This window comes from Bubalus bubalis, chromosome 4, assembly GCF_019923935.1.
Source record: "Bubalus bubalis isolate 160015118507 breed Murrah chromosome 4, NDDB_SH_1, whole genome shotgun sequence".
Lineage (NCBI taxonomy): Eukaryota > Metazoa > Chordata > Mammalia > Artiodactyla > Bovidae > Bubalus > Bubalus bubalis.
Window position 1 is genome coordinate 3,458,857 of NC_059160.1, and position 27,234 is coordinate 3,486,090.

Genomic DNA, 27,234 nt, shown 5'->3' on the forward strand with positions numbered 1-27,234 from the left:
ACATATAATATGGCTATTTTTTTTTTAACCAGCCAAAAGAGAATTCAAATCAAAGGTTGTCACAAAAGACAAACACATTTCATAATGACAATAGGGCCAATTCAACAGAAAGACAAAACCACAATTGTGTGTCTACCTAATAAATAGACCTCCAAATATAGGAAGCAAAATTTAACAGAATTAGAGAATGAAATAGACAATTCCATGGTTACAGTAGGAGAGATTATCATCTTCTCTCAGCAACTGCTAGAACTAGAAAAAACTGCAGAAAACAAATATAGATCTAAGAAACAGCACCACCCTTCTTGTTTTGACTCCCAAACAGAGGACAGTAGAATACACATTCTTTTCAAGTGACATGGAACACACAGATGGACTCAAGACAGACCACACGGTAGACTTACACAAGTCTCAACTCGTTCAAAAAGGTAAAGGATCGCACAGAATAGTCTGTGACCATAACAAAACTCAATTACAAATCAATAACTGTGAGGATTTTTACAGAAACTCTAAGACTCTGTAAGTGAAAGTGTAACTTGAGTTGACAGGTCAGACCCAACGAGGGGAGATTAAACGACTGATTTCCTGGGCCGCAGGAACCCCACTGACCACGCTGACCGCAGGCCACCGTGGCCCCCGAACCCCACGCCCGCCGTGACCCCGGCCCGCGCCCAGCCGCCCCGCGCCCGACGCGCCGTGTCCGTTGGCTCTCCGCCCTGCGCCTCCGACGCAGCTCGCACCGGGCGCTGCCATGGGGCCTGGGCCGGCTCTCCTGCTCCTGGGCCTGGGCCTGGGCCTGGGCTGTGGGCTCGGCCGCCGGCCTCTGCCCCCGGCTCCCGCGCAGGCGCCCGGCTCGCCATCCCGAGACCTCCCCGTCCCGACGCCCGCCGCGGCCCGGCGTGCCCCGTCCGAGACCCGGGCCCTCGTTCAGGCGCGGCGGCCGCAGGCCGCGCTCCGCTCGGTCAGGGCCTCCCGGGCCCCCGGGGAGCGGGGCGCAGGCTTTGGCGGCCTTGGGGCCGGCCGCGCCCGCGTCAGCCTCCGGGCCCGCGCGGCCCCGGGCGGCGGCATCTTCCTGAGCGGCCGCCGCGGCCTCTGCCTGCCGGCCGGGCGGCCCCCGAGCCTCGCGCCGCGCTGCCTCCGCGCGCACGTCCAGCTGCGCGCCCGCCGCGCCACCGCCGCCGCCGCCGCGCCCGCGCCGGTGGACCTGCAGCTGTCCGCGCCCGGCGGCCGGCTCTCCCTGCGCTGGCTGTCCCGCCTGCCGCGCTCGCTCGGGCCTCTGGAGTGGACCTTCCGCCTCCGGCTGCTCGGGCCCGCGGCCGCTGAGAGCCGCGCGTTGCCCCGTCGGGCTCTGCACCGCGGCCGGCGCTCCTACCCGGGATTCGTGGCCCGAACCGAGTGTCCCACGGACGGGCCCACCCCGGTCGTCTTGGAAGCTGTCAGCCCGAACAGCTCAGAACCCACAGAGTCCTCCGTGTCCTGTCAGGTAGTCAATAAAGAGGTCTGTAAATTGGACCGCGTGCGAATAAATAGGAAGGACGATAAACCAGTGCGACTGACCAGGGACATGGGCGACACCTTCAATGTGACAGTCATCCTCTTCTGTCCCATCCAGGAGTACTATTATCGGGGTTGGTCTATCTATGCCGTTCCTTATGTAGGGGCCGTGCCTGACTGGACTAAACCTCTGAAAAAGCTACCGGTCAAGTTTAGTAGAGGTTTCTTCGTGGTGACTATACCCCCGTATTCTTTCCCTTGGGGGGTGTATCTGTTTAATTTCTCTGTGGTTGTCAGAACGCGGGATCCCCGGGTTCCAGGGCAGAGCAGCTCAGACCGCATCTATGTCGTCATTTTTAGACGTCCCCTGAATGCTGTTATTTCAGGGCCTTCCAACATCACAATTAATTTCACAGATGGGGTGACTCTCAATGGAAATATGTCTTCTGATCCAGAGGAAACAGACCCTCTAGAGAAAGAGAGACTTAAGTTTCTCTGGTACTGTACCACAAACCCAAGAAACTATGATGGAAAAAAAATAACAGTGATAAGCAAGGAAGTTTGTCTCCCGGAGCAGGTTGATCTCAAGTGGACATGGGCCTCTGGTCCTATTCTCACACTTTCTCCAGAAACACTTCAAGGTGGCCGTGTATATTTTTTCAGACTGGTGATCCAGAAGACCAGCAGGTCAGCCTTTGCTGATGCAACGGTGCACGTGCTTCAGGGAGAGCCGGTAGCAAGCGTTTCCTGCATTGAAAATTGTGACCAGGTTCTGGTTTTATCGGAGAGGTTCTCGTTGTCTCTGGACTGCACAGGCTGTACGGCAGGCCGAGATGTCTATCGGTGGTCCATTCTGACGTCTTCAGGTCAGGAGGTGCCATTTGACTGGACGGGGCAAACTTCAACAGGACGGAATGGTGCTTATGTGTCTATAAAAGCTTTCGCTTTCTGGCATTTCAGGGAAGATAAGTTTTGGGTTTCTCTCAATGCAGCAACGTGGAGTGGAGTCACCTTGGTCTTAAGATATCCTTTCATTATTCACCATGTCCCTATAAGCACAGACTGCAAAATTGTTCCAGAAAAAGGAATTTCCTTCATTACTCAGTTTGTTGTCATTTGTACTCATTTCAAGCATAAGAACATTGTTCTTACATATAAAATAATAGTTCCTGATGTACATGGTTTTGGTGAGATCAGTTCTTTGAAAGAGAATAACTTTGGATCCATCCTGTATTTGGGAAAGAATTCCACATCGCCCCCTTCCTTTCTCCCTGTTGGTGTGTTGGACAGTCATTATGCCTTGAAAATAATTGCTCAGGCATTTAATACCTCTCTGGGAGCTTTTTCTCAGGTGAACTTGTATGCCACTGTGCGGCCTCCCACTGACGTAAAGTCATCAACAACTGTGCTGGAGGAGTTATCCAACTTCACCATGGGACCAAATTCCTCCCTGTCTACTTTGCTTCAACAGCAGGATTTTCTAAATGCAAGTTATTTAATATACATAGTAGCCTCTGTCTTGAATAGCATGAAAACTGACGCAAGTCTTCAAGTTGACAAAATTAAACTCCGAGAACACCTTTTCAATCAGACACTCATTCTTCCTATAAACACTTTGGTGAATATTAGCCAGGTGGTCATGACTATTACTAAATTAACAGAGAAAACCTCTGAGATCAGTACATTCTCTCAGAAACTGGCCACAGTGAGGACTTGGCAAGCAAGCCAAGCCCTCCAAGATAGTCATCAGAGAGATAAGAGCATTTCTTCTGAGCAAATAGAAAGTGTGTGCACTGGAATATTAACAACCTTGTCTAACATCCTGAAACTGCTGGTTCATTATGAAGTCTTTGAAGAGCCTTTCCACGTGGTTGAATCTCTAGCAGACACGGTACTGGCTGTGAAAGTGCCAGAGAATGAGACCACTGCCTTGAGGACCTCCAACTTTAAAATGTATGTCAAGAAAACCGAAAAGTGGAATGTCACCAAGTTCTTCAGCACCCAGAAGCACTGTCAGAATTGTTTTTATCCCAGCCTAAATGTGAACAGCGTTCCTAGTCTGCCTGCCAGCGCTCCGATTTCCACGATGTTTTGTGAATTTGCGGATGACCCTTTCCCTTGGCTAAATTATGGGGAAAACATTTTGACCCAGGTGGTTGGATTCCGAATGACAGGAGTGGAGGCCACGGGTGACGTGATTGAGATCCCACCTGATGCACTGGAAGTGTACCTCATCAGGAAAAACCTGAGCTTTGGAACTGTTAATCTCACGGTGGGACCCAGCTCAGAGCCTTATGCAGTGGATGAATCAGCGACAAAGACGACAGGGGCGTTTAGCTTTGTTGTGGACAGTACCGCAGGCAGGGACGTGTTGATCCACATCATGACAGAAGTGTCCGTCTTGTTCACGGTGTCTGTGTACGCGGGCCGTGAGATCACACCCAACTCTTTTATGACCAGCTACCTGGTGCCCCATAAACTCCCTCCAATTGCCAACGAGAGTGACCTGTTTGACCCGGAGTGTAGGGTGAAGGAGGCCCGAGTGGTCTGCCTCCCCGCGGCCCTGGTGCAGGTCATAGCTCAGCGAACTGATTCCTCTGAGTGCACCGTCGCTGTGTTTCTACAGGCACCTCGTTTCGTCCTAAACCCAAATAACAAGTTGGTGAAAATTTCTGTTTTCAGCATTACGTGCTTGAATATGTTTGGGATCCAGAGCGATTGGAGAGAAGATACCTGTGTTGTGGGAGAGAAGACCACTTGGCAAAGAGTGCACTGTATCTGCAAGAACCCACGGCGGGCCAAACGGCAGCTGGATATAATCAAACAGGCCAACCCTCACCTGCGTACCCACTATTTGACGGCCAAGGTGATCGTGGTCCCTAACTCTGTGGATCTACAACTGGAGGCAGTCAAGAACATCACCCAAAACCCTGTGACCCTCTTCACGGTACTTCTCATTTTGCTGTTGTACTTGGTCCTTGCGTTCTGGGCCTTGCACAGAGATGAAATGGACCAGTATCTTAGGGAACATGTGATAGTTCTCCTTGATAACGATCCTTATGATAATGTGTGTTATTTAGTCACTGTTTTTACAGGAAGCCGTTGTGCTTCTGGGACCAGGGCCAATGTCTTTATCCAACTGCATGGAACCGAAGGTAGCAGTGATGTGCACTGTTTAAGCCATCCACAATTTAGGACTCTGTACCGAGGAAGCATCTGCACTTTCCTCCTAGCGACAAAAAAGGACTTGGGCGACATCCATTCCCTCCGTGTGTGGCACAACAATGAGGGCAGGTCCCCTGAATGGTATTTAAGTAGAATCAAAGTGGAGAATCTGTTCAGCAGACACATCTGGCTCTTCATGTGCCGAGAATGGTTTTCTATCGAATCCTCTTTGGACCGAACCTTTCAAGTAATGCCCCCAGATAAGCCTCTCAAGAAAATGGACTTTTTCCTTATAGATTTAAATTATAACCTAGGGAGAAACCACCTGTGGTTCTCCGTTTTTTCTGGTGTCATTTCTACACCGTTCAATAGGCTCCAGAGGCTGTCCTGTTGCTTAGCCATGTTGTTGTCCACACTTCTGTGTAATATTATGTTCTTTAATCTAGAGGAGATCGAAGCAGAGCCACAAGAGCAGAGGTACATCAGGTCGATGGTGATCGGACTGGAAAGTGCCTTTATTACCCTCCCTGTGCAACTAGTGATCACATATTTGTTCATCTATTCCCAGAGGAGACCTCTTGTATCTCTACATGAGGTCACTCCTCGGAAGCATCCTTTGAAGCCAGCTGCTAATGAACACTGGGAAGAACGGCTGGGAAAATGGCATGCTTACGAAATTGACAAGGCACACTCCCAGGAGCCTGAGAAGTCTAATAGACATCCTAAAGGCAAGTCTTCTCTCAAGGTCACCTCTAAAGGACAGCCCCCGCCCAAGCAAGCAGAAAGCAAGGTCTCTGGTACCCAAAGGAACATATCAGGCACCCAAAGCAAGGTCTCCAGGCCCCAAAGAGATGTCTCCAGTACACAAAGAAAGGTCTCCAGCACCCCAAGAAAGGTCACCGACACCCCAAGAAAAGCCTCTGGCACCCAAAGAAAAATCTCTAAAGCCCAGGAAAAGAATAAAAACACCAATAACCCAAATGTTGAAGACAATCAAAGCATTTCTTCCGAGGCTCTGCCTCCCCAGCCAGGTTCGCGAGCCCTCAAAGAGAAGCCCAGGATTGTCCTGCCGCGGTGCTGTATTAGTTTCGCCTGGCTCTTGGTTTTTCTTACCTGTGCATTATCCTCCTTCTTCATCATATTTTATGGACTGACTTACGGCCTCGAAAAATCAATAGCATGGCTGTTTGCATCGTTTTGTGCATTCACTCTGTCAGTCTTTCTCGTGCAGCCATCTAAAATCATACTTATGTCAAGCTACAGAACAAGTACAGCCAAGCATTCAAAGAACCTTTCATGGATCAGCAACTATCACTTCACTGAGATCAAGTTGCAAAACCTCTGGAAGGACCCAGAAGAAATGGACAGACGCCACCAGTTTGTCATGGAGCTCCGAAACTCAAGGATGTACCAGCCTCTCACCCAAGATGAAATCACGATATTCAAAAGAAAGAAGAGGATCAAGAGAAGAGCTTTCCTGTTCCTTATTTACATCCTCACTCACTTCATCTTTTTGGCTCTCTTGCTGAGCCTAGTCGCCGTCCTACGCCCCACTGATAGCTTTTACTATAATCAGTTTATTCGGGACCAGTTCTCTGTGGATCTGGCCAGCGTGACCAGGCTGGAAGACATCTATCAGTGGCTGAACAGGGTGCTGTTGCCTCTGCTCCACAATGACCCGAACCCCACGTTTTTCCCTGACAGCTCCTCTAAAATCCTTGGCCTGCCACTCATGAGGCAGGTGAGGGCGCAACCTGGAGAGATAATGTGTCTGCCGGCCAAGAAATTTGTGGAGGGCAGCCTCAAAGGAGAGATTCGCTGTCACCCCGAATATGGCATTGACCCAGAAGACACAAAAAACTACTCTGGGTCGTGGAATAGAGTTAGTAAGCGGGACACTGACAAGACGACCAGAGGGTTTACTTATAGGCCTCCGGAGAAGAGGTGGGCGTACTCTTCCTATGGGCTGCTGCACACCTATGGCTCAGGAGGATACGCCTTCTATTTTTTTCCAGCAGAGCAGCAGTTTAATTCCACACTGAGGCTCAGCGAACTCCAGAAAAGCCATTGGCTGGATGAGAAGACATGGTCTGTGATTGTGGAATTGACCACCTTCAATCCAGACATCAGTCTCCTCTGCAGCATCTCGGTCATCTTCGAGGTCTCTCAGTTAGGTGTTGTGAACACTAGCCTGAATGCGCACTCCTTCTTGCTCACTCATTTCAACAGAAAATACCCAGAAGAAATCTACTTGTACGTGGCCATCTACCTTTTCTTTCTCGCCTATATTGTCGACGAAGTCAATGTCATCACTGATGAAAGGACTGCCTACATGAAAAGTGTATATAATTTGCTCAACTTCGCTCTAAAATGTATCTTTACCTTGTGGATCGTACTCTTTTTCAGGAAGCACTTCTTGGCCATCGGTGTAGTTCAGGCTTACCTGTCAAATCCTGAGGATTTCATTCCCTTTCATGCAGTGGCTCAAGTGGATCACACCATGAGGGTGATTTTGGGTTTCCTGGTATTTCTGACGATCCTGAAGACGCTCCGGTATTCCAGGGTCTTTTATGATGTGCGTCTGGCTCAGAGGGCCATCCAGACTGCCCTTCCTGGCATCTGCCACATGGCATTGGTGGTGTCCGTGTATTTCTTTGTCTTCATGGCATTCGGGTACTTGGTGTTCGGGCAGCACGAGTGGAACTACAGTGACATGATCCACGCCACCCAGACAATATTTTCCTACTGTGTCTCAGCTTTTGAGAACACGGAATTTTTCAATAACCGGGTTCTTGGGGTCCTCTTCCTCTCATCTTTCATGCTGGTGATGATCTGCATATTGATCAACTTATTTCGTGCTGTGATTTTGTCAGCCTATGAGGAAATGAAGCAGCCCGTGTACGAGGAGCCCTCAGAAGAAGTGGAAGCCATGATTTATCTGTGTCGCTGCCTAAGATCTGCTTTTTGCTGCCTGTGCTTCAAACCCAGGGCAGAAGATGATTCCAGGTTCTTCATCAACATGGTGTACGGGCAGCCAGAGAAGAACAGCCACCGCTACCTGGGGCTGAAGACCAGAAACATTAATGGGAAGAAAATGGTTTACCTCGTTGTGTGATCCATGGCAGTGTCAAGGCCCACAGGCAGGTTTCTCCAAAGGCTCGGTTTCTGGGGTCAAGGGGCGTTTCGTGGCTCAGTTGTGTTCCCCCCCCCCCGTATTCTTCACAGTGCACCCCGCGTCTGGACGTGTCTGCAGCGGGGGCCTCCACGCTTGGGACTTGAAAGGCGGGTCAAGGGCAGCGTGGCCTCTGCGGAGAGAGGAGGGCGACCATCTGTGAGTCCCGGGTTCATTTCCCTTTTCCTTAGAAGCTGCTGTCTTTGGCAGCGACTGCAGTTTAGAGGGTTAGAGACCTAGATTTGGGGGAGGGAGCTGAAAGGGCCCCCAACCTCATCTCAGCTTGTCAGAAGCAGCAGGTGAACGCTCCTGCTGCCCTGGTCCCCCTGTCCCCGAGGCTGGGAGGCCAGGGCTAGTGGCTGGGGGCAGAGACCAGGTCCTTCGGCCCTGCTGGCCCTTCCCTTTGCTGATGGGGCTGCAGAGCCTCCTTACTCCCACCACACACACTCCAGCTGGGCAGGGCTGGAGGGGCCTCATGAGGGGTCCCAGGAGTGCCCTTGTGCCTGGAAATGGAGGGATGTGGACCAGGGCACAGCAATCTGAAGTTTCCCGTATGCTTTTAAGGCCACTGCAAGTTACAGATGTACAACTTAGTAACGTGTTTCTGTCTATGAAACATGCCTTTTCTGAAACAACAAGTTATGTGTTTATGCTGAGGGGTTCACACTGAGAGGTCGTAAATATCCCATGTACTGTGTGTTACCATATATACTTCTAGGATTTGGGTTTTGGTTATTGTTGGCCTGGTGGATTGTTTATAACACATTAGTTAGGAAAATGATGTAGCAGCTCCTGTATTTTCAGCCTGAAGCATGTTCCTTTACGTAGATGCCACTTTAAGCTTGATGTGAATTAAATGTACGATGTTTCTTGAGGCCTGCAGTGATTTCTGTGATGGGGTGGGTACACAGCTGGCGCCTGCCCTCCAAATCCAGTGCAGCAAAGGGGAACAACCCACAGGTGGTGGCTGCTTTTTCCCAGGTGTTTGTCACTCATCACCCCTGGAGAACAGAATGGCTACCCACTCCGGTTTTGGCCTGGAGAATTCCATGGACAGAGGAGCCTGGCAGGCTACAGACCACGGGGTCACACAGAGTTGCACACGACTAACACTTTCAGTTTCACTTGGCACCCTGGAGGTGCTGATGTGCACTGCGTGGCCATGGCACCTCACACCTTGGCAGGTATGGGCACATGCACAGGTATAGGCCTTCCATCCCTTCCTCCCCGTTGCGGGGGCAGTCTTCATCAGGTGAGTAAATAAAGGAGCTTTGTGACTTGCCTAAGGCCACCCAACAGTTAAGAGTCAGAAGCTCAGTTCTGGGTTTTCTATCTACCCTGGTGGGAAGTCCCAGGTGTGCCCAAGTTCTGATCCACTGTTCCAAGTGAAGTTCACGTTCATGGTTAGCACCTCCCATTAGCACAGGACTTCTGAACTAGTTGACAGCTTGGAAAACTGGGGCTAACTCTTTATATTGGGTTCCGGTCAGGCGCACTCGCCCATGGAACACAGAAGTGTGGAGTGTAAGCCCTGGCAACGTGCAGTAACTGTGGGCCAGGCCCCCCTTGGAGGCTGGGAAGACCCATGGCAGATAAGGCAGTCTCCGGTGCTCTTTGGGGGAAGGTGGGGAGCGCCCAGACATTCTTCCCAAATTTAGGCATCAGCTCAAGTCTCCACCCCTTCTGATGTTGTGGGAGGCCCAGGGTCACCCTATTTGGGCTCCCTTCCCTGGAAATAAGCCCCCAAGTCAGCACTGCATCTCATGATTTGGAGGTGTGACAGAGTCAGAAAGGCACCGCCCAAGTGGGCAGTCCAGGAACAAGGCTGGGGATGGGAAGCCATCTGAGACAGGACCAGGGACAGCAGCTGAATGCCCCGGGGAGACAGGACTCTCCTCCACTTGTGGCTACAGTGAGAAGTCTAGCAGATTTGCAGGGCTGTTCCCATGTGTACTGGGAACGAAGGGAGTGCCAGGGGCCTTCCAGTGTCAGAAAGCAATGACACGTATTCTTATAGTTTAGAAATCTCAGAGATGCCAATTATAACATTGTCAGCATGGAAATTAATAAAGGGAAACCTCACTAAAATGGAGTCCGGAGGCCAGTCTCATGCATACCCTACTCAGGTCAACACAGATCCCAGCTGAAAGAGAGGTACTGGCAGGAAGTGATGCAGGAGGAAGAAAGATTTTCTCCTTGCCTGGCAACTGCGTAGCCAATGAGAGGCTTTCACAGCTCAGCCAGTGAAAAGCTATCATAACAGCCCCTCCCAGCTACCCCTTCTCTATTAAAGACCTCTTTTCTTTGTTCTACCAGACTTACTTGTCCCAAACTGCAATTCATTGCTGCTCCTGAATGAATCGATTTTTCTGGTAAAAATGACTGGCTGTTTTATTGTTTTAGGTTAACATCTGGGAAATAGAGTAAAGAGAAAACTATAAATTCAGGTTTCTCCAGAAGGTTGTTTTCCTGGAACATGGCGTCAATTTCTAAAGGAATCTTTTAAGATGCCTTTATTCTTACCACATTTCCAGGCACAGGGCAGGCATTTTTCAGAAGAAGTTGGAGACAGTTATTCATGCCTCCCGAGTGTGCATTGCCCAGGAAAACAAGATAGATGTTCTTGGGTTTGTTTTTCACTCAGAGGAGTGGAGCAAGCTTTGTATGCAGAGAGGTGGCACCATCTGAAGCTACATGTCCTTCACCTACCTCAAACTGTTGTGTTAATTAAGAAGACTTGTATATGTAAAGCCTTCTTCTGTGTGTATATTATACTCTTCAGTTCAGTTCAGTCGCTCAGTAGTGTCCGACTCTTTGCGGCCCCATGAACCACAGCACGCCAGGCCTCTCTGTCCATCACCAACTCCTGGAGTTCACCCAAACCCATATCCATTGAGTCAGCGATGCCAACCAACCATCTCATCCTCTGTCATCCCCTTCTCCTGCCCTCAATCTTTCCCAGCATCTGGGTCTTTTCAAATGAGTCAGCTCTTTGCATCAGGTGGCTAAAGTTTTGGAGTTTCAGCTTCAGCATCAGTCCTTCCAATGAACATCCAGGACTGATCTCCTTTAGGATGGACTGGTTGGATCTCCTTGCAGTCCAAGGGACTCTCAAGAGTCTTCTCCAACACCACAGTTCAAAAGCATCAATTCTTTGCTCAGCTTTCTTTATAGCCCAACTCTCACATCCATACATGACCACTGGAAAAACCATAACCTTGACTAGATGGACCTTTGTTGGCAAAGTAATGTTTCTGCTTTTCAATATGCTGTCTAGGTTGGTCATAACTTTCCTTCCAAGGAGTAAGCATCTTTTAATTTCATGGCTGTAATCACCATCTGCAGTGATTTTGGAGCCCCCCCAAAATAAAGTCAGCCACTTTTTCCACTGCTTCCCCATCTATTTGCCATGAAGTGATGGGACCAGACACCATGATCTTCGTTTTCTGAATGTTGAGCTTTAAGCCAACTTTTTCACTCTCCTCTTTCACCTTCATCAAGAGGCTCTTTAGTTCTTCTTCAATTTCTGCCATAACAGTGGTGTCATCTGCACATCTGAGGTTATTGATGTTTCTCCCAGCAATCTTGATTCCAGCCTGTGCTTCCTCCAGCCCAGCATTTCTCATGATGTACTCTGCTGAACTCCCCAGGTCGGTAGATGCCCAATATGCTACTGGAGATCAGTGGAGAAATAACTCCAGAAAGAACAAAGGAATGGAGCCAAAGCGAAAACAACACCCAGTTGTGGGTGGGACTGGTGATAGAAGCAAGGTTCAATGCTGGAAAGAGCAATATTGCATAGGAACCTGAAATGTTAGGTCCATGAATCAAGGCAAATTGAAAGTGGTCAAACAGGAGATGACAAGAATGAACATCGACATTCTAGGAATCAGTGAACCAAGATGGACTGGAATGGGTGGATTTAACTCAGAGATGACCATTATATCTACTATTGTGGGCAGGAATCCCTCAGAAGAAATGGAGTAGCCACCATAGTCAACAAAAGAGTCCAAAATGCAGTACTTGGATGAAATCTCAAAAACAACAGAATAATCTCTGTTCATTTCCAAGGCAAACCATTCAATATCACGGTAATCCAAGTCTATGCCCCAACCAGTAATGCTGAAGAAGCTGAAGTTGAACAGTTCTATGAAGACCTACAAGACCTTCTATAACTAACACCCCCCAAAGATGTCTTTTTCAGACTCTTAAATATTTACTTAAAAACTATACAACAGTTAAAGGCATTTTGTCTCTTGGCCATAAATTCAGTTCTCTAAATGCACCCTCCCTCCACCACCCTACAGAGGGCCAACCTTTCCTTTGAGCCAGAAGAAACCTCCAGTGTCTTGCATTGTGGAAGACTTCACCTGGGTGCTGGATACACTGTTGTATTCACTTTGTGAGATTTCACCTTGCTGCACACTTAGGAAGTATGTATTTTTCTGTATGTATGTTATACTTTTAAGAGTTTACTTTAAAAAACTAAGGCCTGCTTCTGGCATTTCATTCAGCACTAAAAGCAAAACTGCCAGTCTTTGGAGCTTAATTTTACTGGAAGAAATGGAGAAAGGGATGAGCAAGGTTGTACTTAAGTGAGATGAAGTGCATACAGAATGAATCCTCCAGAGTACCCCCTTTTGTTGCTACTAGCAGTGCTTTGCTTTAGATTCTAATCTGCAGTCAATTTCTTATTTTTCAATTTTCAAATCTTTCTCGGTCTTCACTTAACTAAAAATGTATAATATCAATAGTATTTGCAATGTTCTGCCTTTTCCCGGAATGTAATAGAATTGGAATCACACACTATGTATCCTTCACATATTGGATTCTTTCACTTAGTTATATGCACTTACATGTCCTCCATGTCTTATGGCTTGATAGCTCATTTCTTTTTAGTGCTGAATAATATTCCTTTGTCCATAGTTTCGGAGAAGGCAATGGCATCCCACTCCAGTACTCTTGCCTGGAAAATCCCATGGACAGAGGAGCCTGGTGGGCTGCAATCCATGGGGTCACTAAGAGTCGGGCACGACTGAGCGACTTTCCTGTCACTTTTCACTTTTCTGCATTGGAGAAGGTAGTGACAACCCACTCCAATGTTCTTGCCTGGAGAATCCCAGGGACAGGGGAGCCTGGTGGGCTGCCATCTATGGGGTTGCACAGAGTCGGACACGACTGAAGCAACTTAGCAGCAGCAGCAGTCCATAGTTTATTTATCCATTGACCTACTGAAGGACATGTTGGTGGCTTCCAAGTTTTGGCAATTATGAATATGAATAAAGCTGTAATAAACATCTGTGTGCAGGTTTTTATATGGACATAAGTTCAATTCCTTTGTTGAATACCAAGGAGCACAACTGATGGATGATACGGTAAGAGTATGTTTATTTTTGTAAGAAACTGCAAAACTGCCTTCCAAAGTGGCATCACCGTTCTGCATCCCCGCCAGCCATGAATGAGCACTCCTGCTCTCTACATCCGCAGCAGCATTTGGTGTTGTCAGCGTTCCAGATTTTGGTTATTCTAATAGCTGTGCAGTGGTATGCTATTATTGTTTTAATTTGCATTTCCTTGGTGATATAGGATGTGGGACATCTTTTCATATGCTTACTTGCCATTGTGTATCTTCTTTGGTGGGGCATCTATTTAAAGTCTTTGGCCCATCCTTCACTGGGTTGTTTTTATTGTTGTTGAGCTTTAATAAGAGTTCTTTGTATATTTTGGATAACAGTCCTTTATCATACATGTCTTTTGCAAATACTTTCTCCCATTCTATGGCTTGCCTTTTTTATTTTTTAATTGGAGGCTAACGGCTTTACAATGTCATATTGGTTTCTGCCATACAACGTCCATCAGCTGTAAGTATACATATGTCCCCTCCCTACTGAACCTGCCTCCCACCCTCCATCCCATCCCACCCCTCTAGGTTGTCAGAGTGCACTGGGTTGAGCTCCCTGTCCTATTAGCAACTTCCCACTCGCTGTTTTATATGTGGTAGCGTATATCTTTCAGCGGTGCTCTCTCAGTTCCTCCCGCCCCCTCCTTCCCTCGCTGGGTCCACAAGTCTGTTCTCTGTGTCTGTGTCTCTACTCCTGCCTTGCAAATAGGTTCATCAGTACCATTTTTCTAGATTCCATGTATATACATTAATATACAATATTTGTTTTTCTCTTTCTGACTTACTTCACTCTGTGTAACAGGCTCTAAGTTCATCCACCTCACTAGAACTGAGTCAAATTCATTCCTTTTTCTACCTGGGTAATATTCCATTGTATATATGCACCACGACTTCTTTATCCATTCCTCTGTTGATGGACATCTAGGTTGCTTCAGTGTCCTAGCTGTTGTAAATGCTGCTTCAGTGAATGTTAGGGCATGTGTGTCCTTTTGAAATATGGTTTTCTCAGGGTGCATGCATGGCTTGTCTTTTCATTCTCTTGATTTAATGCCTATTTCACATGCAGTTTCTTTTGGGAAAGGATTTTTTTCTAAAGCTTTATTAGATATTTTAAATCCTTTTGGATTTTTTGTAAGCTTTTTATCAGTAACTGTTGTTGTTCAGTCTGACATCTGGCAACCCCATGGACTACAGCACACCAGGCCTCCCTGTCCTTCACTGTCTTCTGGAGATTGCTCAAACTCATGACCATTGAGTCAATGATGCCACCCAATCATCTAATTCTCTGTTGCCCTCTTCTCCTCCTGCCCTCAGTCTTTCCCAGCATCAGGGTTTCTACCAATAAGTTGGCTGTTCATATCAGGTGACCAAAGTATTGGTGCTTTAGCTTCAGCATCAGTCCTTCCAATGAATATTCAGGGTTGATTTCCTTTAGGATCAAATGGTTTGATGTCCTTGCTGTCCAAGGGACTCTCAATAGTCTTCTCCAGCACCACAGTTTGAACACATCAATTCTTTGGTGCTCAGCCTCCAGCTATCACATCCATACATGATTATGGAAAAACCATAGCTTTGACTATACGGACCTTTGTTAGCAAACTGATGTCTCTGCTTTTTAATACACTAAGTTTGTCATAGCTTTTCTCCCAAGGAGCAAGCATCTTTTAATTTCATGGCTGTAGTCACCATCTGCAGTGATTTTGGAGCCCAAGAAAATAAAGTGTGTCACTGTTTCCATTGTTTCCCCATCTATTTGCCACGAAGTGATGGGACCAGATGCCATGCTCTTCGTTTCTTGAATGTTGAGTTTTAAGCCAGGTTTTTACTCTCCTTTCACTTTCCTCAAGAGGCTCTTTTAGTTCCTCTTCACTTTCTGCCATAAGGGTGGTGTCATCTGCATATCTGAGGTTATTGATATTTCTCCTGGCAATCTTGTGCTTCATCCAGCCTGGCATTTTGCATGATGTACTCTGCATATAAGTTAAATAAGCAGGGTGACAATATACAGCCTTGACGTACTCTTTTCCTAATTTGGAACCAGTCCATTGTCCCATCTGATGCTTCTTGATGGGCATACAGGTTTCTCAGGAGGCAGATAAGGTAGTCTGGTATTCCCATCTCTTGAAGAATTTTCCACAGTTTGTTGTGGTTCACACAGTCAAAGGCTTTAATGTAGTTAATGAAGCAGATGTAGATGTTTCTCTGGAATTCCCTTGCTTTTTCTATGATCCAACGGATGTTGGCAATTTGATCTCTGGTTCTTCTGACTTTTCTAAATCCAGCTTGAACATCTGAAAATTCTCTGTTCATGTACTGTTGTACTTCAAGCTAACTTGAAGGATTTTAAGCATTACTTGCTAGCCTGTGAAATGAGTGCAATCAATAACTGTGGACAGCTCAAATCAAAATTAACATTATTTTCTGCCTAAGACCACATGACTTGCTCTTTGAATATTATTTCACTTAACTCTTTCCGTGCAGCTAGGAACTTGTCCAAACTAATGGCTTTGACAGCATTCATGGGATAAGCTGTCATATATCTGGGAGTGGATTTAGGTCAAATTGGAAATGCTTCATCAAGATGGTCCATCTATGGCCAGACTCAGAAATAAAAGCCAACAGTACATAATCGTTGAATTGACCCCAAAACTGCCATTGCTGTAAGCACACGCCGAGGCCATGTTCTAGTAGTAGAATAAAAGTGATTGCTAATTCCTGAGAGTCAGGACAGGAGCATTCTTTGCGTCAATTCAAAGATTATACAGCATTGGTTTTTATTTGTGAATCTGCCCAGATGACGAAGGGCATTGCAGGCAGGTCACTTGAAGGCTTTGGAGGAGCACAGTGGCAAGTCCCAGGCGCACACAGCTTTTAAGGACAGCAGGAAGGGACAGGACCGATGTTGAACCCATTTTATCTGCTGTCTCAGGGAACACAGTAACCACTGCGTGCAGCGCTCACCCCAGAACTCGGGCTTCCGTGCTAGTGAGGGGACAGGGAACAGGAGAACTAAGACCAGCGCCATTTCTCTCAGAAGCACAGGGTGAGCGAAACTGCCTGGGGCCACAAACCCCAGGGAATGGGCGCTCTGTGGGGCTGCACACTGGCAGCACCGACTCTGTGGAGCTCGAGAAGGAAGCTGAGAGACTCCGAGCAGCCAGGACGGCAGGCCAAGTCGGCGTGAACGAGTCAAGGCGCGCCAAGGGCTGCCCAGCCCCTGCCAAACAGTAGACCTTGGGTGTGGGACGCCGCCACAAGGCGGAAGCGAAAATGAAAGGCATTCAGTCGCGTCTCTTTGCGACCCCAACGACTGTAGCCCCACCAGGCTCCTCTGTCCATGGGGATTCTCTAGACAAGAATACCGGAGTGGGTTACCATGCCCTCCTCCAGGGCAATCTTCCTAACCCAGGGATCGAACCCAGATCTCCCGCAGCGCGGGCGGAGTCTTCACCTTCTGAGCCACCGCTGAAGCCAAGCGGAAGGCGAAGAGGAAGTCCGCCGGAAGCCCCGCCCCCGCCGCGCAGGCGCCCAGGGCAGACAGTGCGGGCGGGGCCGCGCACTCGCCCAGGGCTGCGCCTCGCCGCCGCGGAGGCAGCGGAGGTGAGTGGCGCGGCCTGGCGGCCTGGCGGGAACGCGAGGGGACGTGTGCGGCCGCGCGCCGGTCACCTCACCGGCGTCTCCCGCTGCCCTGGCCGGGCCTGGGCTACTTCGCGGAGGACTCGGGGGTTCTGAAGGGAGAGGCGGGCGCCTTGGAGCCAGGCCGCGGAACTTGCGCCCGGCTCGTTCCCGCGCTGCGCAGCGCTGCGGGCCCGGGAGCCGTCCGAGGGCCGGTCGGCTGACTGGACAGAACCGAGGGGGAAAAGTCAGTGAACTTGACGGCAGGGCGGCAGACACGACGCGAACTGAAACGCAAAGAGAGTGACAGCAGAGGTTCCGAGAACCGCGGGGACACTACCCGAGCTCAGCGTACTTGCGGTTGAGATGTCCGTGGGAGACGGGAGAGAAGGGGGCTGAAGAAGAAAGCCATGAAGTGATAATGGTTAAGGATTTTCCTAAACTACAGATCAAACTGCTTAATGCAGCACAAGCAGGATAAGGAGGTTTAAAAGAGGTGGGGGTGGCGGGGAAGTAGATACGTATTCAAACCGCTGAAAGCGGAAGGTGAAGAGAGAAACTTCAGGGCAGCCAGAGGAAGTCCCCTAGGGAGACCCTCCAGGCGGCTGGAAGGCCAGGAACGAGGCCGGGAGGTGCGAGAGCGCAGGGAACGCGTGGAGGATGCCGGACCGCAGCGCAGCCTGCTGTATGGACAGTGGACCGCGGAGTCTTTGGGAAAAGATAATTCCTGAGTTAAAGAGGCCTCACATGCCCAGGAAGGTTTGAAACACCACTCAGAGCCTTGAGTTTTGTAAAATCCTGTTGAATTCTCTCATGCTTCCAGTTTATGCGTCTCCTGAAATGATGGTGCCGTTTCTTCCTGTATTGTTACTCTCCTGAGTTGCATTCGCTAGTTTTCGAATGTTGAACCAGGTTTGCATTCTGGGTGGAATCCAGTCTGCACTGATGCTCTAGGCTTCTTATGTATTATTGGATTCAGTTTGCTAATATTGTGCTGAAGAATTTTGTTTGTGAAGGATATTGCTCTGTTGTGTTGTTCGGTGGCTTCAGTTCACTTCAGCCTCTCAGTCGTGTCCGACTCTTTGCGACCCCATGAAATGCAGCATGCCAGGCCTCCCTGTCCATTACCAACTCCCGGAGTTCACTTAGTCGTGTCCAATTCTTTGTGACCCCATGGACTGCAGCACGCCAGGCTTCCCTGACCTTCACTGTCTGGGAGTTTGCTCAAACTCATGTCTATTGAGTCGGTGGTGCCATCCAACCATTTCATCTTCTGTCTCCCCCTTCTCCTCCTGCCTTCAATCTTTCCCAGCATCAGGGTCTTTTCCAGGGAGTTGGCTCTTCACATCAGGTGGCTAAAGTATTGGATCTTCAGCTTCAGCATCAGTCCTTCCAGTGGACATTCAGGGTTGATTTCCTTTTGGATTTACTGGTTTTATCTCCTTGCAGTCCAAGGGATTCTCAAGAGTCTTCTCCAGCACCACAGTTTGAACGCATCAATTCTTTGACGCTTAGCCTTCTTTATGGTCCAACTCTCACATCCCTACATGACTACTGGAAAGACCATAGCTTTGACTATACGGACCTTTGTCAGCAAAGTGACATCTCTGCTTTTTAATACACTGTCTAGGTTTGTCATAGCTTTGTAGTTTTCCTATAATTAGTTCAGTTCAGTCTCTGAGTTGGGTCTGACTCTCTGCAACCCTTGGACTGCCGCACACCAGCCTTCCCAGTCCATCACCAACTCCTGGAACTTGCTCAAGCTCATGTCCATCGAGTCAGTGATGCCATCCAACCATCTCATCTTCTGTTGTCCCCTTCTCCTCCTGCCTTCAATCTTTCCCAGCATCAGGGTCTTTTCCAAGGAATCAGTTCTTCTCATCAGGTGGCCAAAATATTGGAGTTTCAGCCTCAGCATCACTCCTTCCAATGAATATTCAGGACTGATTTCCTTTAGGATGGACTGGTTGGATCCTCTTGCAGTCCCAGGGACTCTCAAGAGTCTTCTCCAACACCATAGTTCAAAAGCATCAATTCTTCGGTGCTCAGCGTTCTTTATAGTCCAACTCAAATCCATACATGACCACTGGAAAAACCATAGCTTTGACTAGATGGATCTTTGTCAGCAAAGTAATGTCTCTGCTTTTTAATATGCTGTCTAGATTGGTCATAACTTTTCTTCCCAGGAGCGAGCGTCTTTTAATTTCATGGCTGCAGTTACCTTCTGCAGTGATTTTGGAGCCCAAGAAAATAAAGGCTGTCACTGTTTCCATTGTTTCCCCATCTATTTGCTATGAAGTGATAGGACCAGATGCCATGACCTTAATTTTTTGAATGTTGAGTTTTAAGGCAGCTTTTTCACTCTCCTCTTTCAATTTCATCAAGAGGCTCTTCAGTTCCTCTTGACTGTCTGCCATAAGGGTGGTGTCATCTGTGTATCTGAGGTTATTGATATTTCTCCCGACAATCTTGATTCCACCTGTGCTTCATCCAGCCCGCATTTCACCTGATATACTCTGCATGAAAGTTAAATATATGCAATATACAGCCTTGACGTACTCCTTTCCCAATTTGGAACTAGTCCATTGTTCCCTGTCTGGTTCTAACTGTTGGCTTCTTGACCTGCGTATAGATTTCTGAGGAGGCAGGTGAAATGCTGTGGTATTACCATCTTTTGAAGAATTTTCCACAGTTGTGATCCACACAGTCAAAGGCTTTGGCATAATCAATAAAGCAGAAGTAGATATTTTTCTGGAATTCTCTTGCTTTTTCTGTGATCCAGTGGATGTTAGCAATTTGATCTCTGGTTCTTCTGCCTTTTCTAAATCCAGCTTAAACATCTGGAAGTTCATAGTTCACGTACTGTTGGAAGTCTGGTTTGGAGACTTTTGAGCATTACTGTAGTAGCGTGTGAGATGAGTGCAGTTGTGCAGTAGTTTGAGCATTCTTTGGCATTGCCCATCTTTGGGATTGGAGTGAAAACTGACCTTTTCCAATCCTGTGACCACTGCTGAGTTTTCCAAATTTCTTGGCATATTGAGTGCAGCACTTTCACAGCATCATCTTTAAGGATTTGAAATAGCTCAGCTGGAATTCCATCACCTCCACTAGCTTTGTTCGTAGTGATGCTTCCTAAGGCCCACTTGACTTCAAATTACAGAATGTCTAGTTCTAGGTGAGTGATCACACCATCGTGATTATCTGGGTCATGAAGATGTTTTTTGTATAGTTCTTCTGTGTATTCTTGCCACCTCTTCTTAATATCTTCTGCTTCTGTTAGGTCCATACCATTTCTGTCCTTTATTGTGCCCATCTTTGCATGAAACGTTCCCTTGGCGTCTCTAATTTTTTGAAGAGCTCTCTAGTCTTTCCAGTTGATTTTGTCAGGTATCAGTTAACCAGTTATCAGCTAATAGTCTAGTCCAGTAAATGGTATCAAGGTAATCCTGGAAGTTTTGGTAGTTCATGTGATACTAGCCTCAGAATTTCTTTGCAAGTACTCCTTTCTCTGTATTTTCTGTTTTCCTATGGTTTATTTATTTGCGTTTGGTTGCACTGGGCCTTTGCTGCGAGCGGGCCTTCTCTAGTTGCGGGGAGCAGGGGCTGCTCTCTAGTTTGTGGTGTGCGGGCTTCTCACTGCGGTGGTTTTCTTGCTACAGAGCACAAGCTCTGTGGTGCATGGGCTTCAACAGTTGCGGCTCCCATGCTCTTTGATGCATGGGCTTAGTTGTTCCTCCACAGGGGGCATCTTCCTGGTATCAGGGATCCATCCTTTGTATCCTGCATTGGTGGGTGGATTCCATAACATTGAGCCACCAGGAAAGCCCCTGGGCTCTGTATTCTGAACGTTTCTGTAGGTTGGTGTTACTTGTGTAAATGCTTGACAATTTGCTGGTAAAGCCATCTGGGCATGAAGTTTTGCTGGTGCTCTATTTCATTTTAAAGTAAAATTTAAAATTACAGATTCACTTTTCTTAATAAATATAGGTCTTTTCAGGTTTTCCATTTTGAGTCACTTTTGGTAATTGGTGTTTTTTTTTTTTTTTTTCAAGAAATGTGTCTATTTCATCTAAACTGTCAAGTTCATTGGGTAAAAAGGTCACTGCATTTCCTTATTATCCTTTTGATGTCTGTAGTCTTAGTGATGTCCCCTATTTTGTTCCTCATTATGGTAATTTTTATCATTTTTCTGTTTTTCTTGATCAGTCTAACTAGAGGTTATCAACTTTATTGACGTTTTGAAGTCACCAGCTTTGGTTTTATTGATTTTTTTCCTATTGTTTGTCCATTTTCTATTTCCTTGATTTCTATTCTTTATTATTTTCTTTTTTCTGTGTATTTTGGGTTTAATTTGCCTTTTTCTGGCTTCTTAAGGTAGAAAGTTAGATGACTTATTTTAAATCTTCATTTCCAGTTTAGGCATTTAAAGCTGTGAATTTCTCTAAAATCAGCTTAAACTGCATTGTGTATGTTTTGGTATTTTAGTTTTCATTTAGTTCAAGCTATTTTCTAATTTCTCTTAGGATTTCTTCTGTGAATCATGATTTATGCAGAAATATATAATTTAATTTCCAAATATTTGGGGATTTTCCATGTATCTCTTTGTTACTGATTTTAATTGACTTATTTCAGGGTTAGAGAAGGTACTTTATGGTTTCAGGCTTTTAAAGTTTGAGGCTCATTTTTTGGCCTAGCCTATAGTCTTATCTTGGTGGTTACCTCATGTGCACTTGACAAGAACGTGTGACCTTGAGCGGGTCTTGCAGTTGCCCTGAACTGGAGATTCCTGGTCTGTATGGTGCCCGTCTTCTCTGTGGGGAAGAAGCACGCAGTGGGGAACTTTGAGATGTGCGTGATTCTTGGTTCTGTAGGTGATGTGCCCCATCTCTTGGCCTTGCAGATGGCGTGTGAGACAGAGCGAACCCCCCTGGGTGTGTTCAAGTGCCAGCTCTGTGCCTTAACAGCTCCATACAGCTACCAGGGGCGGCAGCCCCCTGACAGCCAGTCTGTCGTGTGAGTACCAGGGTCCCAGCCCAGGAGCCTTGCCAGAGCTCGCTGGCCTGAATCTGACACAGAGCTTGGGTGTTGTGTCTGGGCCCACCCTGCCCAGGCTCTGGGTACTTGAGGTGTGAGCCACACCTGAAGGGTTCAAGGGCCATCTGGCTCTTCTGGAACCTCCCAGTCCCTCCCTCCATGTTCAGCCTTGGGTGGACTTTCCTGCCTGCAGCTCCTGTTCTGGTGGGAGTGAGCCCTGAGGGCCAGCATCTGCCCAGGGAAGGCCTGCAATACAGCCAATGGGTCCCAGGCCTTGATTCTTGACCTTCAGCTCGTCCTTCATCAGATGCCACCTTGTGAGGATCTGACCAGTCCATTACATGGGACGGGTGCTGGGGGCCAGGCCTTTTCCCTCCGGCCGTGGGGATCCTGGGGGTGTCGCCTCAGGACTCTCTTGGTCTCCTTTCTGACGTGCACTGGAGGCCAGCAGGGCACCCACCGGCAGCCTCCACATGCTCCCCGCGTGGAAGCTGTTTGGGAGTGGACATCATCCTGGGGGTGGGGAGAGGACTCGTACCTGCCCCCAGCCCCATCCTGTTGAGTCAGGTGGGGTCGCAGCGCTTCTCTGGACCGAGGAGGAGCGGCGCTCTCTCGGCGGCTGTCGCAGAGCCTGGAGCAGGTCTCGTTTCAGTCCCAGCCTGGCCCCTTTGCTCCTCTCTGCTACTACTCCGTGGCACTGGGGGCCCAGCCCCTCCCGCGATGAGCGGCCCCAGCGGGCGGCCCCTGGGAGGTCCGTGCAGCTGCCGAGTTCCTGTCAGCAGAGGTTGGGCCTTTCCGCCCCCTCTTCCTGTCCTGCAGCCTCCTGGAGGAGAGCTACGTGATGAGGGACCCCTTCACCCCCGACAAGGGCAGATTCCTGGTCGTCGGCTCGAGATGCAGCATTTGCGGCAGGCTGGTGTGTGTGGGCCCGGTGGGTAAGCCGCGCGCGCCTGGGGCCGCCTCCTCTCCACCCCGTGGCTGGGACCTCACCAGTGCTCTCGGGAGAGGTGACCCTCGTGCCTTTCCCAGGGGCAGTGTGAGCGGCAGCCTTTCCTGGCCTTGGTGTTCCTGGGCCCCCTCATGGTCACTTGGCGGGGGCAGCTGCTCTGCCTCATCATGGGTGGGTCTCTGCAGCCAACAGAGGGCTCAGGGACAGGCAGGCTGGGGTCAGTTTGAGGGTCTCAGTGGGGGTTGAGGAGAGACATTCTTGGAGGCTCTGCACTGCCCCCCTCCCCACCCCTTAGCCCCTAATCACCTCCCCTCCCCCACCAAGTGCAGCTGGCATTGTGGTCTTCCCTCCGTGGGACCGTGGCCTTCTTTCTAATCGTCCTCCAGGGCCCTTCCAGAGGAAGGGGCGTGCTTTCTGGAGCGTTTGTTGTGTGCCAGACCCTGTGCTTGGGACGTGTGTTGCCAGCAATGCCTTCTTCAGTCCTATCCCAGCCCTAGTTAGGCAGAGCAGTGCTGCACCCATTTTACAGGTGAGGAGACTGAGATTTGGAGAGGTGGAGTTGGCCCAGTTCACTGGGCTAGCTGAGCCTGTCGTGTGAAAGCCCGAGGACGGATGGAAGTGCAGCTGTGTGGACCCTTACCCCGAGTGACTCTGCAGCCCAAGCATCCCTGAGTATTCTGGCTGGGGGCCGAGGGCCAGCAGTGGAGGGGCAGGGGGGCTGTGTCACAGAGCAGATTGGGACAGCCAGTCTCCATCCATCAGAAGTCAAGGTGATGAGACTGGCAGGTGGGAGGGAGCCTCAGCTCAGGCAAAGGCCCAGAGGGAGCCACACTACTGTGGGGCCGTGTGAGGAGACGGGCAGCTGGCACTGTTGAGGCCCTGTGTGGACCGGAAGCAGCTGGAGTCAGGGGAGTGGGGCCAGGCGGGGGAAAGCCAGGACTGCCGCCCTGGGAGTTCGGGCCGCACTTGGTGCCAGGGGGGACGGGGCCCCATGTGGCGTCAGATCTCCACGGTTGTCTTGGTTGAGGCACAGCCTAAGCTCCTGGAAGGAAGGGACCCCGATACAGGGGACAGATGAGACAAACAGAGCCTGGCCCAGGTGGTGCTGGCTGGCGGGGCACAGCTGTGGTCCTCAGCACAGGACCCGTCGGGTCCCCTGTGGAAGTCGCAGCTCCCAACATCACATCTACATCCCCGCTGGTGGGAAGGGACAGGAGCGCACATGCGTGTTCCTTCAGAGAGCACGACCAGGAGGTGGCACGCGGCTGTGGTGACGCCGCTGAGCAGACTCAGCCGCGTGGCCACCCTGGCTGCAGGGGGCTGGGAGGCAGTCCGGGCCCTGCGCTGGATGGGCACCGGCGCAGTGTTAGTGGATGCCACGGTCGCCACGGTGCGTGGAGGAGCAGTCCTGGCCTGCCCAGACCAGCCACTCGGCTGTGGCCTCCGGCTCTGTGGGCTGTCCCTCCCGTCCCTGGCTGCTCCCTGCACCGGTGTCACCAAACCCCTGTCCCACCGCCGTGATAGCCGGGAGCGGGAGGGACCTCGGGTTTCCAGCCCGTTGGGCCTGGCTTGTGCTCATCCTCTGCCCACGGTGGAGCCCCGCCCTGCAGAAGCCAGGCTGCGCCATCTCTCCTGGCTGCCTTCGCGGGTCTCACCCAACCAGGCCCACGGCCTGCGGGCTCCAGCCCTGGCTCTTTTGCCCCCATTGCCCTCCTGGAGGCCCACTGGCGCTTCTCTTAGATGAGGACCACCCTCCTGGAGGTGGGCAGCCAGGCCCCTGCACCCCCCTCTCCCTCTTGCTATCTGGCTCTGGCCACACCCCCCAGCTCTTGTCTGCTGCTGTGTATCTGGGGGCCTTGCCTCGCCCCCCTGCCCTGCCTGCAGTGAAGGGCTGCCCTCTGGAGGATGCTGCACTGGGCTTCTTGTGGCACTCAGCACTCCCTGCCCTTCTTTCAGGAATGCAGTTTATTCTACTCCAAGAGATTTTGCCTCCCCTGTGTCCAGGACAACGTGGATGCTTTCCCTCAGGAAATTCAGCAAGACTTGGAGAAAAGGAAAGTCCCCTCCACGAGGCCTGCCAGCCAGCGCAGTTCTCAACCATGAGTGCAGTCGGGTACCAGGTCCGCAGCGGTGCTCACCCAGGGCTTATGGCCATGTGGACTTCCGTGGCCCAGGTCAGAGACGGGGCCGAGGTGGAGCCGCTGTGCTGGCCTTCTTTCTGGGCCACTGGGAGCCGTGTCTGCAGCCCGGGGGGCTGCGGTCTGCCTGCAGCAACACCAGCGTCAGGAGCCGGCAGAGACGGCGCCCACAGGCAGACCCCAGATGCCCGCGCTCAGGGACCGCAGCCCCTCACCCACACAGCCCCCACCTTAGCAGCTGGTGAGACGCTGATGTGGGCTCGCCGTGTGCCCCAGTCCTTAGAGGGTAGAACTGCTCCGTCCAATTCTGTAATTTCTGCAGGGCCAGCGCACACTGCCTGGGGGTGATAGAGACATGTCTGATGAGGGGACAAATAAAGAGCTTTTACTGACCAATGTTGGTGCTGGGTTTTGTTTTCTGGGGCTGCACTGTCCCAGGTCCACTCTGTTACTGGACCCTGACAGGCAGAGACGACCTCAGGCTTGGGTTCAGGGCAGACCCTATAGTTGGTACTTGTTTTTCCAGACAAGCAGTTCATCTCACAGCATCACTCAAAACTCCCCAAATAATTTTTAAAAATAGTTTATTTTTTAAAACCATTAAGGCAATACTGTACCCTGAAATTAACTCTTTACATTCATCAGTCTTACAGTAGGACATTCCAAACATATAAGTTCCCATCAATTCAGGATAGAAATTAATATACATGATCAGTTCAATCTCCTAAAGGGAAAATGAATAAGATCCAATTTTTTTTTTAATTAACGTTATTTTATAGCCATTTTCTAATTGCCGGGCACGACCACCAGGAAAGTGACCAAGGAGATCCCACTCGCTGTCCTCTGCATACCCCGGCTTCCCTGACCCCAGGTGCCCCACCGATCACACCCAGGGGGCTGAGCCACAGAGGTCATTTGGAGCCTACCCAGAAGAGCTCTGCTTTGGAATTGCTCCTGTCTAGTATGAAATACAAGGGGTCTGTCAGCCCCTAAATGCTTTGAGAGCATTAAGGCACCAAGAACAATAATGGACCAACACACACCAAGGACTCACGCTCAGTCCTGGCTTTGGAAACCGCACGGCTCTGCCGCATGTCTGGCAGAGGCTTTCTGTATGCCCTGTGTGCCCCAGGCACAGACACGCGTCAGGGAGAAGCCCGCCCGGGTCTGGAACAGGTTGCCTGGGAGATTCACGGGATCTGTGGCTTCCGCTGGAGGCTGCCAGAGGAGCAGCCGGTGAGAGTCCCTGTCTCAGCATCTCTCAGATTGCAGAGCTCTTTGGTAACAACCCCCAGGTAGTAATTCCCTGAAGAGCAGACAGCTGCTTACTACATAGGAGAAGTTCCGGGTCTCCAGCGGGACCGACCCTGCTTGCGTGAAATTGGTGGCTTCTAACCTGGCTCTGCCTTGCTGATAGATAGACAGGCTTGCCTGTGCTGCTCATGTGTGAAAAGACGAAGAGAACAGATTTACAGGGAAATAAATTCCAGATGGCTCAGGAGAGAAGGAAAGCTCAGACGTGTGTGCGTGCATGCGTGTGTGCGTGTGTGTGTGTGGCGTCCGGGGAGGGGCGGGCCTGTGTGCACATGCGGTTGTATTTCTGTTGTGACGTTTCAGCTTTTTTTGTGTTTCCAGCAGGTCCAAGAGCCAAGCTACTAAACAGTATTCATCAGTTCACACTGATTTCAGAAGAACCCCAATGTTGTTAGATATATGATTGTTGGTTAGTAAAATATTAGGATTTAAAAAAAAACTCAAATCACAGTATTTAAGATATAGCTATTAACATAGTTCCTTTTACCATACAGTGTAGAAAAAAAAAGTGATTCTCAAATACAAATACTGTAACTGCAGGACAGTGAGTGGTATCATCTCACGTGAGGTACGTTGTTCTTTAGGCCTGAAACAAGGACCAGACCATCTGTGCCTTTAAGAAGAAGCTTCCCCAAAGCGGATGATTTTTCCTGGAAAAAATCAGCTACTCGTGTCCAGGGCCTCTCAGCCCGTGGCCCCCACCTTCTGTCTCAGGAGGCAGGGCTGGTGGTGGGTCTTGTCTGCACTCCAGCTGGCACGATGCGATGCTATACTGGTCCCAACGCTGGGGGTGGCAGTGGTGGGGGGAGGCAAGAGAGGAGGCGGCTGCTGTGTTACCTTCTCTGAGGGAAACAGGGAAGCTGTTCACATTTGACCCAAGCTAGCAAACACATTTTCAAATGAAAAAACCTGACCCAGGTCTCAGTTTGCTGTTTTGCAATGTGAAAAAATC

The 27,234-nt window shown here is 49.6% G+C and overlaps 2 protein-coding genes across 7 annotated transcripts; both read left to right on the forward strand.

Annotated features, from left to right (window-relative positions):
* The first annotated feature begins 238 nt into the window (after positions 1–238).
* LOC112584370 (polycystic kidney disease and receptor for egg jelly-related protein-like) lies at positions 239–8,747 on the forward strand. Its single transcript, XM_025282471.3, has one exon. The coding sequence runs from the start codon at positions 752–754 to the stop codon at positions 7,772–7,774; it is 7,023 nt and encodes a 2,340-aa protein (XP_025138256.2). The 5' UTR covers positions 239–751; the 3' UTR covers positions 7,775–8,747.
* Positions 8,748–16,347: 7,600 nt separating this feature from the next.
* CDPF1 (cysteine rich DPF motif domain containing 1) lies at positions 16,348–25,364 on the forward strand. Of its 6 annotated transcripts, XR_006550296.1 has the most exons (5): positions 16,386–16,832; positions 21,748–21,860; positions 22,701–22,812; positions 23,360–24,591; positions 24,787–24,926. XR_006550296.1 is itself a non-coding variant. In XM_044940749.1 (4 exons), the coding sequence occupies exons 1-4, from the start codon at positions 16,503–16,505 to the stop codon at positions 24,931–24,933; spliced, it is 687 nt and encodes a 228-aa protein (XP_044796684.1). In that variant the 5' UTR covers positions 16,415–16,502; the 3' UTR covers positions 24,934–25,364. The 6 variants fall into 6 exon arrangements, 4 of the variants coding, with proteins under 4 accessions (XP_044796684.1, XP_025138463.2, XP_025138462.1 ...); XR_006550297.1 differs by lacking the exons at positions 23,360–24,591; positions 24,787–24,926 and adding an exon at positions 22,075–22,198 and having other exon boundaries at positions 16,348–16,832; positions 22,701–22,767; XM_044940749.1 differs by lacking the exon at positions 23,360–24,591 and having other exon boundaries at positions 16,415–16,832; positions 22,701–22,797; positions 24,787–25,364.
* The last annotated feature ends 1,870 nt before the right edge of the window (positions 25,365–27,234 follow it).

Coding starts and splice junctions, on each gene's coding strand:
- LOC112584370 (XM_025282471.3), top strand. CDS start 752: ATGGGGCCTGGGCCGGCTCTCCTGCTCCTGGGCCTGGGCCTGGGCCTG.
- CDPF1 (XM_025282678.2), top strand. CDS start 16,503: ATGAAAGGCATTCAGTCGCGTCTCTTTGCGACCCCAACGACTGTAGCC. Junction 21,861..22,700: donor CCTGACAGCCAGTCTGTCGT/GTGAGTACCAGG, acceptor CCTGTCCTGCAG/CCTCCTGGAGGAGAGCTACG. Junction 22,813..24,786: donor GGCTGGTGTGTGTGGGCCCG/GTGGGTAAGCCG, acceptor CCCTTCTTTCAG/GAATGCAGTTTATTCTACTC.